This window comes from Grammomys surdaster, unplaced genomic scaffold, assembly GCF_004785775.1.
Source record: "Grammomys surdaster isolate TR1022 unplaced genomic scaffold, NIH_TR_1.0 147, whole genome shotgun sequence".
In the NCBI taxonomy this organism is placed as follows: domain Eukaryota; kingdom Metazoa; phylum Chordata; class Mammalia; order Rodentia; family Muridae; genus Grammomys; species Grammomys surdaster.
Genome location: NW_021604605.1, coordinates 2,508,238 through 2,525,684, shown reverse-complemented (window position 1 = coordinate 2,525,684; position 17,447 = coordinate 2,508,238). Strand labels below are relative to the sequence as shown.

The 17,447-nt window shown below is 39.7% G+C and overlaps 1 protein-coding gene across 1 annotated transcript in view; it reads left to right on the top strand.

The window, feature by feature from the left end:
* Positions 1 to 995: 995 nt before the first annotated feature.
* The window catches only part of Stk26 (serine/threonine kinase 26), a 50,858-nt gene continuing 34,406 nt past the window's right edge, over positions 996 to 17,447 (top strand). The window contains exons 1-2 of the mRNA XM_028765007.1: positions 996 to 1,169; positions 1,283 to 1,437. Coding sequence (XP_028620840.1) covers positions 1,396 to 1,437 — 42 coding nt within the window. The 5' untranslated portion in view covers positions 996 to 1,169; positions 1,283 to 1,395. The remainder of the gene's footprint in view (positions 1,170 to 1,282; positions 1,438 to 17,447) is intronic.

Below are 17,447 nucleotides of genomic sequence, written 5' to 3'. Positions count from 1 at the left end.
ATCTATTAATAATAATCCTGTTGATAATAACCAGATAAATTCTTGGAGAAAAAATTATAAAAGAAGATTATAACAATTATAAAAAAACTGTACGGTGGTTGCACAGGCTTCTAACAAACTTCAAGGTGAGGTCTCATTTTAAACATGCACGTTGATGTTACTTTGTCGAGTAACCTTATTAGCCCCTGTGTGCCCACATAGATGCTTCCCTGATATTCCTGTGACTGCTATTATTATTATCACTGTCATTGTTGTGTTCCTGGGTCCCCCAGAAAGGGTCTGCCTCACTCCTGGAGTTGAACTTACATTGGAAGAAGGCAGGGAGTTGCAGAAGTCACTGCACTGTATGCTAAATTCAACCATCTATACTACAAAAGATTTAATCTCATGCTCCTTGCCTCTGTTATCATTGTTAAGTTTTCTGCCGATACATGATTCGTTTTCCAATTTGCTTCTCTTTCACGCGTGCAGAAAATGTGAGCAATTCAGCCATATCCATCCCTCAACTGATAGCCTAAGCTAAGGACAGACTCAGGTTAAAGTGACTTGAGGCATGTCTAGGGGAAAGGAAGCTGAAAATTGCAAGAGGGAAGGAACTTAAGCGTGAAGGAGCAGGTGTCTGGCACGGTGGCCCCACCCTCGGCCAGGTGGGGGAGCTAAGCAAAACTTTTGAAACTCCAGACCTCTGGGCGGCTACAAGCACCCCAGCCTCGCAAGCCTGCAACGTGGCCGCTTTCATCCGGGTCGCCCTCATCTCCCCCATCCCACTCCCGCAAACTCTTCTGTTCTTTCTCCAGGTCCAGTCATGTTCCAGGGTTTTCGATCCCGGCCTTCTCCTGCTCTCCGCAACCCCTGAGAGCCCCATCCTTTCCTAGCTCTGGCTACATTAGCCAAAGCCTTTTGCAGTCTGAAGCCTCAGCTCCCCTGACACCGCCCGGCAGCGGGGTGGAGGCAGGGCCAACCGCGGAACCGCCCCCAGCCGCCTCCCAGCCTAGGCGTTCGGGCGGGTTGCTGGGGCGCCTCCACCTCCTCTTCCTAAAGCGGCGAGGCGCAGCAGAGCGGCATCACTGGAGCCCAGGTCCCAGCCACCACCGCACGTACAGCTCTGCATTCAGGAAGAGGAGCAGCACCGCAGTTGGCCAAAAGCTAGGCGGGCGAGCGTCAGAGAGGTAAACTGAGTCCGGGAGAGCAGCGCCGCGAACCGCTCACCTCCCCGTCAGGGGGGCGGAGTGGAGGCTGCGAGCCACCAGCCCACTAACTCCACTTCTCTTCGTCCTTCCAGGCCCCGATCGATCGAGAAGCCTGGGAGAGCTGCAGAGCTACCCCCGTAGGAGGAGCCTGTCTCTGCCCAAGGCGCTACTACCGCAGGAGCAGCGCGAAGTAGCAGTCGCCTCCATGGCCCACTCACCGGTGGCTGTCCAAGTGCCCGGGATGCAGGTGAGGAAGCCCAGGCCTCCCCTGCCGCCCACGTGACTGCTTCGGAGCCCCGCTTTGGGCACGGGGCACCGGGGATCAGGGGCAGCCACTGGGCAAACCTGAAGGCAGGGCCGGATCTCTCACCAGGTGACCCCGAAGTGAAGCTCGAGGTGTTTCCTGGAGTCCGGGGCTAGACCGGTGTTTTGCACTAGAGAGATTGGGGTGACTGGGGAGCGGCAGTAAATGGGGGTTGGGGTTGGCGTGCGGGGGCGGGGGGATACATGTATAAAAATAGGCCAGAACCTTAGGCACCTGTACTTGTTTGGCTTGTTAATCATGGCACAGTTGAGGACTCAGGGTGGGGGAGTCCCAGAACTTAACCTAGATGAGATGGAGTCATCTTGGAATGTGTGGGTTAAAACACCCAAGCGGTGCCCCCCACACGGTACACACACAGAAGTTGGGGCGGAGCGAGACCAGGAGTGGTGGTGGCATTGAATTGGGTCCTTCCTGTGTGCAAAGAGAGAAGAGCAAGATGACTTCTTTTCTCTTTTGGTGCTGCTTAGAAGCAAACTTCTATCTCGCTTCCCTACCTAGCCCAGTGGGTATTCCTGTTCTGAGGGCCTAGGTGATGACTCCACATGCCCTTCTCCTTGTCTGTCTGCCAAGGTGGTTGGTACGTGTATTTAAGCTTTTGTCCAGTGCAAAGGGGGAAAAAAGTGTGAGACCCAACTTCTTACTCAAAGTCTATACAGTTCTCCTCCTATTATATTATCATTTTATTAAAGAAAAGTTAAGTCAACAAATGTTTTACACATCATGTTTTTTTAACCACTCTAACATTTTAAAGCATTTACATTTGGGGTACCCTCCCCTCCAACACGGTAACCTAAACAATCCTTTGTGAGTAATAAGTCAGAGGCTAAAACCACTGAAACTGGGTTCCTTATGATCTTCTAACTATGCTAAGTCAAACAAACAAATTATTTCAAGTTTTAAAATGTGGAGAACACTGCTTAGCTTATGCTTCTGTTAGGAATCCAAACTTTGTGGATTGGAGTCTCAGTCTACTGCTTCGTGCATGGATCTCGGTTTTTGCCTTGGAAATTGGTCTCATTTTATTCATGATAACAAAGGTGATTTTTAAAATATCCTTTCTCCTCAAAGGGGCTGTTTGTACCGGACATCCATCTATCTTGCATTTAAGGGCAGGTCTGGATTGAGACTCCGGAAGGGGAGGGAAAGAAATGTGAAAGAGAAAGAGTGGGTCTTTTTATGGTATTAATTCATTTAAATTTTTCCCAGGGCCCCAAACGTTTTTTTCCTTGTGCATCCTCATTCTCTGGCTCTCTTCTAACTACTCTGCCCCACAGCCCAGTCATTCAGCTCTAGCTTTGGTTGTATCTGGACAAGTAGTTAGCAATAGGAACTAGTTTTGCTCTGTCTGATCTGGAACAACGTGTGAACTTTTTCCTTGATGCACAGATTTCTATTATGTGGAGAAGTAGAACTTTACATATGGTTGCTGCTCAGAGGCTCCATGCTTCTCTCTCCATTGGAAGCAGGCGCCTGCCTGCATGCGGTCACAATGCTGCAGCTCCTTCATCAACTTTGTGTGATTCTAGGGAACTCTATGTGCTCAGGAGAAACAGGTTTCTGGTCTTTATTTCATTTGCCTTGACTTTATTTGATTTATGTGGTTTCTGGTCTCTCTTTAATTTGTCCTGACTTTATTTGATTGAGACGGTTTGCTGTCTGCTCACTGTTCAGCATTGTCGGATTGCTCCCTGCTTTGTTTAATTATGTGAGCTGACTATCTCTTGGATTTTTAGATCTTAATTAAGGTGGGTTGAGGTGAAAATCACATATTTGGAATGATCAACTTTGCCTTGCATGACATGCCTTCCCCAAGTTGTTAGTTTGTCAAGCCTTAGCTGTACAGGGCAGTCGTCTCACATTTAGCAAAGATCAGTGATTGTTGTTCCACCACTTCCCATCTAAGTGAAACAGCACATTCTCCAATGATTTTCATTTTTATTTCTAGATGTAGTTCTTAAGCACTTGCTGTAACATTAAAAAAAAAACCACAACTTTTCCATATTTGAAGTTATACAGGGACCTAAACCACATTCACAGCATGCAGCGTGACCCTTTGGCCTAGAGAAGTTTTGTTTTCTTTTGCAAAATCTATAATGCAGAAATACATTCTGGGATCCTAATAGTCTCCTAGAGTTTTGTTAAAGTTAGGAGCAAGCAACTTTTAGGTTGTTTAAGTAGCAAGAAAACTTGAATTTGCCATGTGTTCTTTAAATTAATGTGTAATATTTCCCCAAATCAGGGCGAAGTGATTGGCCAGCCCGTACATTTTTAACTGTTTATGTTGGAGAGTTATGAAGATTGATGAGAAAAATGAGTTTTCCAGAAATTAAAAAGCAAAATTTCTTTCTCTACAATGTTTTTCTCCCTTTGAGCAGAGATGTGGAGCAGAAGCCGAGCTACCTGCTCTGTCACTTAAGTCTTCAGCATTACTAACTTCCAAACAAAGAAATTTCTGTTGCCATAGTTGAAAATGTAAAAGAAAGTTGGAGGGAAGGAAGAAACCCCAGGATTCGGTCCAATTCAAACTCATCCTTGTGAAATTAGTTCCTCAAAACTTATATTGTTGATATTTCTCAATGCTGTAGTACTGAACATTTTTGTCCTACTACACCCAATGTTAAGGATATGATTTTTTGTATTTTATATTTATAACTAAAGGAATTTTCCACTCCGGGAGCTTTACTCTTGAACCACATTTAAAGTTCAACCTTAAAAAAATAAACCAATAAACCTGTTTCTTTCCACCCAAATATTTACCCTTTAGTGATTTAAAATCTCTTTTTGACTTTGAAGTTGTCAGTTAAAAGTTATATTTGAAAGTTTAAGATATTTTCCTGAAAGCTTATGTTAGTGTTTCTAAACAAATATGTAACAGTAATTTTCTGTCTTCATAATGTTTAGGTAAGAGAATAAAGTTAGATATTCAACTGAATATAAAATATTATTATGTTTGTTATACTTTATGCTGTGTCTCTTAGTAAAGAAACATTTCTTACTTAAAGAATTCTAAAATTAGCTCTTATGTACCTTTAACTGTGAAAAGGGTGGTACAGCTTAGCAATGGTTGTTTGAGATCTCAGTGGAAGTCAAGTTTTAGTATTAATAAACACTTTATTGAAGACTTTTAGCTAAGGAGTAAAAACATTACCTGGCATTGGTGAACTTAGTAGCTGCTTCCAGGAAGGACCAATATAGTAATCTATGATGTGGGCTTAAACAACTATCAAGTCTGTGATCTTACCTCTGTTAAGTATCAAAAGAGATCCTGACTCAAAGAGTTGAAGGCCTCAAGGAGGTCATTCAATTTGTTAGGATTTGGGGTAGGCATTTCCAATAAAGAAACTTCCTTAGCTAAGGTATACCTTACATATATAAACAAGGGCCTGCCTGCATGTTTAAGCACAAATACACATACATGTACATACACAGTCTTTGAAAATGAAATAAAATCATTTGAGAGATTATGAAATATTCCATGAGAGAAATAATAATAACTTTGGAAAACTAGAGTGTGCCAGATTGTGGTGGCCTTTGAACACTAGGGGAAGATTTTAGCCTTTGAAATAGCCATTGATCCTTTCTTTATAATGGTATGAAATAAACAATGTCCTGTATAGGAAAACTCCATATTGGATGAAAGAAGGTACTGAAGAGGTATAGTAGTTAAGACAGTTTCATCCACAGAGGCTACTTCAGTAGGGCAATCATAGCTAGGTTCTGAGAGTAACAGGCTGCCTTCCATATCCCTGGGTGCTGTAAAGAAAAAGACATCAGTTGATTTAATACTTTGCTAGTTACAGAAGGGCAAGTGAGATAACTACAGTACATCTGAAGAAGTAAGAACTTAACGCAGAAGATGCAGACCTGACAGGAAGCAAATGATTTCTGCTTCACGCTTGTGGATTTTCAGGTAGCAACAGGATGACACCATAAGAATGGCCAACACAGTTTGGCGATGTAAAACTGGGGCTTTACTCACTCATGTGTTGTTTACCAAGCAACTGCTGTATAACCCAGCACTTTAAGAGAAAAGATGGGAGAGGTTCATAATATCAATAAGACTATGTTGAAGCAAAGGCCTTCGTGGGATAGGAAACATGGTTAAGTTAAGCTGCATGAGGAGATGAGAAAATATGCCAAGCTAAAGAGGGAGTTATTAGCTGGGGCAAATTCCTTATTAACTGTCACCAGGAAACCTGAAATGAAGGGCTTACTTGTGGCACTAGATTTGAGTATGTGGAGTTACTGTCTCCTCCTCTCTTTCCCAATGATCAGTCAGATTTTCTGTATGACATAGCAAGAGATTGGAATCATTGTCTTGAACATAGGACTCCTGTGTTAAGTGGTTGAAGTTGAATCATTAAATATGATAATGATAATAGCTGGAACAAAATAACCCAAGCCAACTTGTATACTGGAGATGGAGGTGTAGTTGTAGTTTGGAGGTTTAAAAGTAGGGCCCACAGGGCAGAGCCAACCAGGGAAAGTAAACAGGAGTCGGGCAGAATGTGGCATGTGAATCGAATGGTAAGGAGGGCTAGATATGGTGCTTGAATAAAGAAGGTCCATGATGTACTTCCACTTCTTGAGCCACAGAAAATGAGAGCTTATAATTTGCCTGGTGCTTGGGGGCCAGTGAGCATTGCACTGCTGAGTTGTTTTCATTCTGACTTTCGTTTATTCAGTGACCTTGTACAAATTGTCTACAAAATTTGGAATAGTAAAAGCTGCATTTCCTTTGCCTCAACAAGAGGTTGTTATGGTGAATTAAATACCCTCTGTGGAGTATATTTGGAGCTCCTGTGGGTAGTCCACACTGCAAACACTGCATCATCTCATCTCTCTTCTGCTTAATAACCCAGAGGTTTTTTTTTTATTGAAACCAAATCTTGACTACCCCACTGCCCCAATCAGATCCAAAGCCCTATGCTCAGTTCCTCTATAGATTTAAACTTAGTTTAACTACTTCCCACCAAAAAATCCTGTTTGATTACTGCTTCAGTTCCAAGTCAGTAATCTTACTTGATTTTTCAGGTCACATTTTACTTTCCTCAAGGACTTCCTGAGAATGTGCAAAGCTATAGATCTTTCGTTTCTACATAATTTGTCTCTGCTGTCAGTGGTCCTTAGTGCTTGCTTTATATCCTGCCTTCAATTTTCTTTAAATATGTTTGTTCGGGCTGAAGAGATGACTTAGTAGGTAAAGTCTTTGTCACTGGGGGACTTGAGTTTATATCCTAGCACCACATAAATGCCTAGTTAGTATGATGATCAGTGTGTAATGTGATTAGTGTTTGGGGTGCACACACATATACAAATGAAGAAAAAATAAACCATGTATGTCTCTGAAACTAGACTGTATTTTTTTTAATTTCTGGAAATTTATACATTTTAATTTTTATGGCATTATCTACGAGCTTCTACATAGATAAAATAATAAATAGTAAATATAAATAATAGATACTAAAATACGTCTATGAATCTTTATACACAGGGTTGGCTAATGAACATAGTGTAGACTTTCCCAGGCTTTTAATGTCTGGCTGTTTCTTTAAGGATGTTGTGGAATGTTTATGCAGTGAAGACTGTGAAGACTAATCTGAATGTGTACAATAGAGACTTTCTACTTATTTAAAAGATTTTAAGGCATAATACTTTGTCAAGCATGCTATACTTGGGAACTAGTCAGACATCCTGACTCTGACACTCATCCACTTGCCTTCCCAGGTCGTTGAGATGAAAAAGAGTCTCATGGCTTTCCTCCTGAGTGGAGCTGATTTCAGGCAAACTTTTGTCTTTGGGGAAAATGGCTTCCTCTGTTCTCATCTCTTCCACTTTGGTTTTTTGTTTGAGTTCCAGTTTCCATTGTTCCTTTTGGATTGTTTGCCTGGTGATTCGGACCTACCAGTCTGTTGTGTGCCTTTGATCTGTTCTCCATTTGCCTAAACTATTTTTGAGGTTCTTTTATTTTCTTAGGCCAGCTATCCCATTGGAATCTGATAATTTCATTCATATCAATATATATTTTTAGAACGTATCTATTTTTATGTGTATGAGTGTTTGCCTGCGCATATGCATGGGTACTACATATGTTTCTGGTGCCCCAGAGATGGCAGATACCCTGGAGTTAAAGCTGGTAGTAAAGCTTCCATATGAGTATTGGAAACTAAGCCTAGGTCATCTGAAAGAGTAGCACGTGAGCATTTCTCCCACCTGTAGTAAGGTATTTTTGGCTGATAGTTCAGTATGTAGACTCTTCTAATGGCCAAATTTTATAGGGACTTGTTTGTGCCTTGGATAAATAGAAATATAATAGAATTTCAGACATTGGGATATTATTTTTTGATTGAGTTGTGTCTTCAGAAAGAGTGGTGATATAACAGAGTCTATTTTGGTGCTAGAAAATGGAGTTAGGAGGATGAAAACTACCATCATTATTAGGTGTGAGATAGCATACTCCTTTTCATGTCTCATAATGAAGACTCAAAGATTTCTCATCATGTGTACAGTCTTTGGAGAAATGCCATGAAGTAAGTAATTTTACTATTTATTTATTCATTTAATTTCTGCAGTGCCAGTGCTAGACCCTATGGACTTCCCTATGCTAAGCAAGTGCTCCAGCATAGGGTCACAATGTCAACTTTTCCTTTTAAAATAAACAATAACTGATAAAAATACTTACCGCTAAAACTTTAAGCCTAAATGTTAGATAATATTTCTCACTTGGTCATCTGTCACTTTACATAGGAATTAATACTTATAGACATCAGACATTTCTTCAAGATGATGTCTAACTGCCTTCAACATGATCAGGAAATAAGAAGAGTGATTGAAAAAAATACCTTCAAAATGAAATTTAAAAATGAGAAGGCTGTTATAATCTTGGCTAACTTTATTCATTTATTCATTTATTGGCCTCCACCTAAACTTCATTACAATAGACAAATCACCTAAGTCACATGTTCAGAAAAATGGGGAAGCTTATTTTCCACAGCAAATCCTGTCTTCTATTCCTGCCTGCCTCTTCCTAACACCTCACCAACACATCCCTACTGGGGATAGAGACTGCTGCAGGGTGCTGCCAAGAACTCGCCTTAGCCTCTTTTGGACTTATTCCAGCGGTCCCCTGACAGAAGCTGGCTGGCTTTTCTTCTCCCTCATTTATCATAAGATCATGGATTTAAATGATTCATATCTCCAAACATCAGATTAGACATTAGAATGGCAGACTTTTGGAAACTCAGGCAAAATTAGAACACAATTGTGGTTCATACTTCCTGAGCCTTAGGGGTGGGGGGGAAACCAAACAAACAAAAATGTAGACAGTTTAGATGAAAGAGATGAAAGATTTGAAAATACTCTTTCTTGCTCTCTCTCTCTCCTCCTCCTCCTCCCTCCTCACAACCCCAGGCATCATCAGTCCAAGTACCCAGTACATGGTATGTCAGGGTTTTACATGGAGCTGCATTCCCAGCTTCTGATTTTAAGTATTGAATCGCCTCTCTGTCACTTTCCTAATGTGTTGCTGAGAAAAGCACCACGTCTTTGTGCTTTCGTCATAGACAGTGTTTACAGAAACAAAACTACTCTCCAAACCTTTCCCTGTGGTCTTTGTAACAGGGATTGCGCATTGGTGGTATTCTCCCTCTCTACTCTTAACCTGTTGAGGAGAAATTTGGGGGAAATCTGTAAGACCTTCCTGACATAAAATTCAAAACACTGAAGCAAGGGAGGTTGAAATCAACCGTGATGACTTAAAAATTTTGTTTATTAAAGAACAATAGGGTGTCTAGCCAAATAATAACAGTTGCTTTGGATTAGCCGAGCAGCTTCCTAGTATCAACTTAATGAAGTTTCAGGGGATTTGAAATGTATACTGCACTAGATGAGTTCAGACATTTCTAAGTATGCTGGTGAATTACTCTACCAGATTTCAGTAGTGCCTAGTAACATAATCCTAGGAGTGAATTTTTGGCAGGTGGAGGAAATGCTTCAAGGACATCTAGAAGCATCCAGAGTTTTCTTTGAAAATGCATTTTTGAGCCGCTCTGTTTCAGCATTTTTATTTTAAAAATCCCCTCCCCCAGATTTCCATTAAACCGATGGATTTGGGGCATATCACTTTACAGCATGTATATTAAGCTAGGCTTAGCTGTTTGCTGGAGTAGAGTTTGAATAACAGAGCAACAGGTGATGGGGGAGGGGAGAGCAACATAGGTAATCAGGTCCAGTGTAGGTTGTTATTAATGCAAGGGAATTGGGAGAAGCTGGGGCCAGAAACCATAAAGGCAGCATTTCTTCCCAAACCTTCTGACTACTAGAGCTGGGAAAGGTTTTGGATTCCTCTGTCTCAATTTCCTGCTGCCTGCCTAACTTTAAGCAGAAGCACACACACACACACACACACACACACACACACACACACACAAAGCAATCAGGAAAGCATGGCATGCTACTAAGTATGGGGACAGAAAATAGAACTTTGACCTCTGGTGGTTAAAGAGACTATAGTCAGAGTGTCTAGCCACCCTGGGGAAAGAAACATTTTTTTTCAAATGTATGTTTTTAAATGCCACTGACCCCATGGGGAAACAGGTTAGCAAACTCATTAACTCAGTCCTATTTACTTCTCCAGTTTACATCCAGACTGTTTGTTTGAAATTAGCTCAGAGCCTTCCTGTGTGCTACCCAAATAAATGGAAATATATCAGACTTTCCGTGCTGGGCTGGGCTGCCTTGGGTTTAATGTTTTTATGTTCTCAGTCTTCAAGAAACAACTGATTCTGACTTCAGGTACTCATCAACTGTTTCCAAAGCTTATTTCCTTTGGGGGATAGGACTTTGTGCTCATCTTTCCAGACAGCAAGCATATGAGAGATTCTCTGACTCCAAGAAGTTTATAGACTAGAATGACTGGCCATCTACATATTGAGATTGAAACCAATGAATCCTAAATGAGATAGAATCTGATACAAAAGCATTCCGTAGGAGAGAGATTAAGATAGAATATTGTCATTTATAAAAAGAAGTTCATGAGAGAAGAAATGCATATACCAGAGGTTTGAGGCAGGTACCAATTAGAGTGAACTATTTGCACACATAGTACAAAGCCTTGAATGTCAATCAAAGATCTTTATTTACTTGTTTTATCTGTAGTCTGTTATCAGAAGTTATTTAGCAAGATGAACTTGTCTTTGGACTCACTTAAAACTTCAAAAACCCCAACAGGCTGAATGGAGATAGGAAGTGTATGCATAAGTGTTTGATCAAGAACATCGGTTCTCAACCTTCCTTATGCTGCCACCCTTTAATACAGTTCCTCATGCTGTAGTGACCCCCAACCATAACATTAGTTGCTACTTTGTAACTATAGTTTTTCTACTATTCTACATCATAATGTAAATGTTTTCCAACGGTCTTAGGCGACCCTCCCAGCAAAGGGGTCGAGATCCGCAGGTTGAGAGCCAGTGATCTAGAGCAGTAAAAGTCAAACTCCAGCCATCTAAGACACCACCTGGAGGGGGTTTTAAAACCACCCAAGGCTGGTCCCAGCCCCTTCATTTCTGATTCTTGAGGTCTGAGGTGGATGGAGTCTGGGAATTTGCATGTCTAATAAGTTCACAGCTGCTCTGTTGGTTTGGCGACTCCTCTGAGCACCACTCAAGGTATTTACAGACCTTGGTGACTAATTGAATGTGGGAATTGGAGAAGCGTGATGAGAGGGTCAAGAAGGAGAGCTACAGCACAAGGCCTAATCTGAAGTGCTGGTTCACACACAGCCAAGCAGAAGCAATTAGTAACTGGTTTTGTTCAGGAGAGAAAATGGAAACCGGGAGGGAACTGGTAGAAGGTAAATCTGTGAGAAATGAAAATAACAAGATTTCCAGTTATCTCTCCAAGGATGGGAACACTGTGCCTGAGTTCTACCGCTTAAAAAAAAAAAAACCCAAACCTCTCCTCTTCTTCTTCTTCCTCTTCTCCTTCTCCTCCTCCTCCTCCTCCTCCTTCTTCTTCCGTGATTTGTTTCTTTCATCAAGGTATGTTTGCATCTTAGAATATGTCCGTTGTCGCTTTCATTCACCTTTGACTCATGTGTCTTGTAAGTAAAGAACTTCTGTTTTTATTTGTCAATTTATAACTTATATTTTGTTATATATATTATATATATTTAAACTCTATCTGGGAAAAATTTCACTGAGTGACATTTTCATTTAGCCTGGTATCAACCTAATTGGCTTCAATGGTGCCATGCTACAAAGCTTTCTCACCCTGGGTAAAATTTCTTAGGTGAGAAATCCTTGCAAATAGATGCTTTCTGTGGAATTCTGACACTGTGCCCAGCTTGGTTCTATGTTTTCTGCAGTTAATAGCTCAGCAAATTCTCTTACTTGGGATGCAGGCACTTATTAAGAACATGAAATCTGGTTAAAATGGGATGGACTGTCATTACTATAAATGACAACGTTTTCCCCTAAATTGGAGATTTTTATGCCCCTTTGCAATTCTCATAATCAGCATCAACTTTCATTATTTAGAGTCCTCCTCCGGCTTGCTATTGTGCACCATTCTACCCATACGGAGCCCCTCAATCAAACAAACTGAATCTAATTTATCTAGGCTGCTATTAGAAAAACTGTTTATTCATAATCATGCCATTTTGAAGCCAACTTGTGATTAATATGTAAATTTCTGGAAGGGAGAGGAAGTTAATTCTGAATCATTAAGGAAATATCAAACCACTTCCTAAATGGCCTTTCTGCTCTGTACCACCTTCCCTATACCTGTCAGGTTAGGATGGTAGCACTTGCCTACAGGTACCATGTAGGAAAACCTAGAGTCAAGTTCAAACAAAGGATTAGAACTGAAGCAAATATTTAATGAGTTTGCCAACCCCAAACAATGTGAACAAACTTGATGACCCACTTAGGTACCATTCTTGTGTTAGATTGTTTTTCAATTTCTAAATGAACACAAGTTAGCAACAACAACAAAAAAGAATCTCTTGTTCAGAAATAAAAATTGATCACTGATAATGATACCCTCCCCCCAAAAAACACATACAGGAATTTCTCTTAAAATGTTTTAATCCATGTTTATTCACCATTAGAATAAACCCACATAATCACCAGATGACCTGTTTTCCTTTTAGAGAATATAGTTCATTAAGGTGTAAAAAAATTCTATGTTTGCCCTATGCCTCATGCATTAGTGAACATCCATTAACTAGAGAAAAGATTGTTAAGTTACATTTGTGTTGGTGAAAATGATTGATGTATGGGTGAATGTATATATGTATGTATATTTGCATATACATGGGAAATGTATTTTGCACAGGAAATGTATTTTGAAAACACTTTATTTGAAAATAAGGCTCTTTATTTGCATATTAAGATGTTGCCAGTTTTAAAACACAAGACTAATGAGTTCTCAGAGTAAAGTTGACAAAAGGTGACATGGTCACTACGTTCAAGAAACAGACAGGTGTGACCTGACAATGACATTTAAGAAGCTCTGCACATAATGGAAATGAGTAAAGTTTATAGAAAGATTGTGGCATCCCAGAGCATAGAGACTGTCATTTAGAGTGTGCACTGTAAGATAAACGTGTATACATATCTGTGTTAAATTTTAGGCACTTTATTGTGACACATTTTAGTTACACTTTGATCATGGCTGTGTCTTTCTGGTTTTGTCTTCTTGTTTCTTAAACCCCTATGATTCTTAAAGACATTGAGCTCACAGAAGGCTGTTCCATACAGTGTACAGATCATGAGAATTGACTTTTAATGAAATTCAATGCCAGTGTTAAGCAGTTTTAGTGAATTAGAATTGAACACTACGTAGGATTACATTTATCAAGATTTCCAATATTCTGGTTAATTTCTCTCATAGAACAGTCTTACACAGAATCATTGCATCAAAGGAGCTGCCTTTGATAAACACAAATCTGTTCAACTGTTAGTAAAATCGGAGATACTGGGCAGTATGCAAATGACTGGTAGTTAACAGAAACTCGTTATCATTGCCCAAGCTAATTCTGAAGCTAAATGTATTGCAGATGCTTCACACTGTAGTCGAAGGTGATAGGGAATGGAGAGAACCAGATATTGGAGTATGACTCACTCACAAACAAAATCATGTACCAGAAAGCTGCTTTTTTCTTCTGTTTATTTCTTTATGAAAAATGGTGACTGTCACTGGAGGATCTTTTTTTACTCTGTCACCAGCTTTCCAAAGGGCACACAAAATGAAAATGTGTGATTCGAGTAGCTAAGAATGACTCAGTTTTGAGACTTTAGCATAGGTGACACGTCCATGATTGTCTCTTCAGACTGTGATTTCTGGCAATAGCAAGGAGAAAACTATTACCTTTATTGTTGTGGGTTGTCTATCTTCTGAGGCTCAGGCATCGTTTTTGGAAACCCTACTTAGGACAGGTAACATTTCCTAATGCCAGAGGATTACTGTTACCTCGTGAGCACCAGAAAAAGTAGGTGAAGAAAAACTGTGCTGGACGCAGGAAGCACAGACAGACAGTATTTCCAAGGAAAGAGGATAATAGTCTTTTGCTTCAAAGATTGAGAATTTTGTCTATCCACTTTTTTAAGAATGGGAAATTTCCCTACTTTCTGCAGAGTGGAGAAAAAGCTAACAGAAAAGGAGATTGAGGAGGTAATAGTAATTCTTTTTTTCCTTGTTTCGTATGACTTCTGTGATGAAAGTTATATTTGCATAATTGATTTGTGATGCCAAGAAAATGTCTGTAAGAAGGGTTCTGTGTGTTATGTTGTGTTTTGTTTTGGCTTGAGAGGAAGCTTGTGAATGACAGGGGGATAAGTGGTGATTTTTAGCTGCCTCTCTATTTGAGATGTGCAGTTTTGCTCTTACGCATAGTGATCTAATTAATTGTTTCTAGAAATCATTTTTTTAAGCAAGGAAAAGTACCCAAATAGCATGGATTTATGTGACTCATTTGTACTGATGTTTTCTAGGGAGGAAGAGCAAAAGAATGATTCTCATTTTCGAATGATTGAACTTAATATAATGGTTACATTTTCAATAGATCCTGGTACTTAAGGGCTCCCTGGAGGCGGGGGTAGGATAGTTCTCTGGAGTATGTCAAGGCTGAAAAACATCTTTCATTTACTTTAAAATAAATTTGTTCAATGCCTATTTGATTTGTGTTTTGGTAGAGAAAAGGGTTCAAATTGTAGTCATCCAGTTTGTTTGTTTCTTTGGTTTTCTAGGAATACCTCATAGATAATAAATATTGTATGGTTTCTATTATTGACTGTAAGTCTGCAGTAGTTTAAAAGGTATAAATGTCTTTTTCCTTTGCAGAAATTAAAAACAAACAAACAAGACTGAACCCACTTGTTTTTCCAGGGGTTTCAGTCTCTCCTGTTGCTCACCTGCATGCCTGCCTTGCTCCATCTGGAGAACAAGAAGCTTTTTAATCTGATTGCTCTGGGGTGCATTTTTTTTTATGACAGTTTGTCATCCAATTGCCGTGTCACACGAGATTCTGGCTGATAGATAAGACACAGTTTTAGATTTGCTAAAATACTGTTAGCTGAAGAGATGTGTTGATTGTGAAAGAATATTCTTGGTTAATATAACCAAGTATTTCTGAAGCTTGAGGACTGAAATTTTTAACCCTACGAGGGCACTAAATTGTTTCCTCTTCACTATGAGGATGAAGGATGCAGTGTATTCGCTTCACTGTACTATAATAGAGCATCTTCTCAGCTGTGATGTGAGGAGATTGCACCAGTACCACTTAAGCTGTGGATTTGGGAGACACTGATTAGGACTCAGGACATGGGTGATGTTATTTGTTACCGGGTTTTGTTTGCTTTTACTTTGCTTTAGCTAATTTTGTTGTGACACAGAATCTTAAAACATAACTCAGGATGACCTGGGATTTATAGCAATTTTCCTGCCTCAGCTGGAATTACATGCCTGATGAACCATATCTGGGTTAAATATTATTTGCATATCAAGGGCATATGTATGTATTTCTATATTGAAGAGTCTGGATACTCATTCCAAACACACATTGAATGATACTTGATGTATTTTCTGTGAAAGCAATTAATGTACAATTAATTTTTGACTGCGAAATCAGTTTTCTTCCAAGAGGTAAGGCTATGATATTTGGCTTGTAATTTAGACAAAGGAAAGGGGCTTGAAATTTGATGTTTTTTTACATTCTCCCTTGGTAAGTATTTATGAATGGTTGTATTTTTGCTTTTGGTTTTTGTGTTTGGGGTTTGTTTGTTTGTTTGTTTGTTTGTTTGTTTCGAGGCATGGTCTAGCACCATAGGCGACTACCCTCTCATTTCCAATTCCCCTGTTTCCTCCTCCAGAGTGTCCCACCATGTCCCAGTCCTTGACTTTTTGTATTTGTAAAATATTGATCGTTCACCCTACAGTGGAGCTTTTGGAAATTTCTCAAGTAGGACTTTATTATCTGAACAGCAAAACAGAAAAGGTTCTTATTTTTCTTGGAAGGACATATGAGTAAGTCTAATAATACCATTTGCGTTCTAAAGCAGTTATGATTGTGAGTGTCTGTGTGTCTGTCTGTCTGTCTCTGTTTAACATATAGTGGGTTCCTGATGTTAACACTTTGCATACTATAGTCAAGGACCAAATTCTGCCTGTAGCTTGCTTATTTGGCTTGCAAGCTACAATAATACTGATACTAGTAACAACAACAACAATAACAGTAATAAATGGTTATTACCAGGCTGGGAATGGAGCCCAGCATATGCTGGGGAAGTATTTTAACACTGAACTCTATATCCCCAAGCCCCACTTAAAGGTAGAAAAGAAGGGAAAATGTTAATGTTTTTAGAGAATTGTTTTTTAAAAAATATGACATTCTAAGACTGCAGACTTCATCTGACTCACAAAGTCCTTTTTCCAAAACTGTTTCCCAACTCAACCTTAGGACTTTGACCCCACTAAGAACTTCTGGTCTAGAGAAAGAAAGGAGTTTATATTGTTTCCTCTGGGGTTAGATGTATAGTCTTTGCAAGACAACTGATTTATACGCAGTCTGTTATTATGATGCTGACCTGAAGCAAAGACCTCAGCTTATAGTAAATATAAACATTCTTCTTCACTTCCTAAAGATAAAATTTAGCCACTAGACTGTATAGAACATTGACTTGATGATAATAATAATGAAAGCAAATCATGTGTGTGTTTTATGGATGCATTTTAATAATTTTCCCAATTTTAACCTAGAAAATAAGGGAATGTATTGGAGGGCAGAAGAGAGGCAAGGCAGAGGAGAGCGCTAATTGCTTTTATTAGTATTATAATTTCAACAGCTATATCTATTTGAGAAGGGAATTGAACAGTGAGTGTTAAGTGTCAGATATAATCACATTTGTTTCTTCCTTGTACTGAATAAGTGTCTCTCCACTACAATTAACATCTCAGGTACCTTGTCAGCAGTAAGGAGAAAAATACTTAATCAAAAATAGATTAAAATTATTAGATCATAGCATATGAAATAATCAGGCCCTACCAAAACCCACTTAACCACTTGATTTTGTAGGCGAGGTGACATCAGCCATAAAACATGTATTGGCAAATCACACAAAATGATGGAGAGTAGCCGGCATTATGTATAACTCGCTGCAGGTTTCTGTTCTCTCCACGTTTCGTTAATCATGATTCTCTATCAGCATTTCCCCCCCTGGAAAGTGTCAGATATCATCCTTGCTTTTTATCATGCCATTCTGGCTTTTGTCAGTAATTTGACTCAAGGCTGTGTGCAGACATGATGGAATTACCTGAAATACAACATTTGTTTTATCCCTCATCTGCCGAAAACTGTCAGTGGCTCCCTACCAGCCTGATTAGAAATTCTGAAGAAGAAAAGGAGGAGGAGGAGGAGGAGGAGGAGGAGGAGGAGG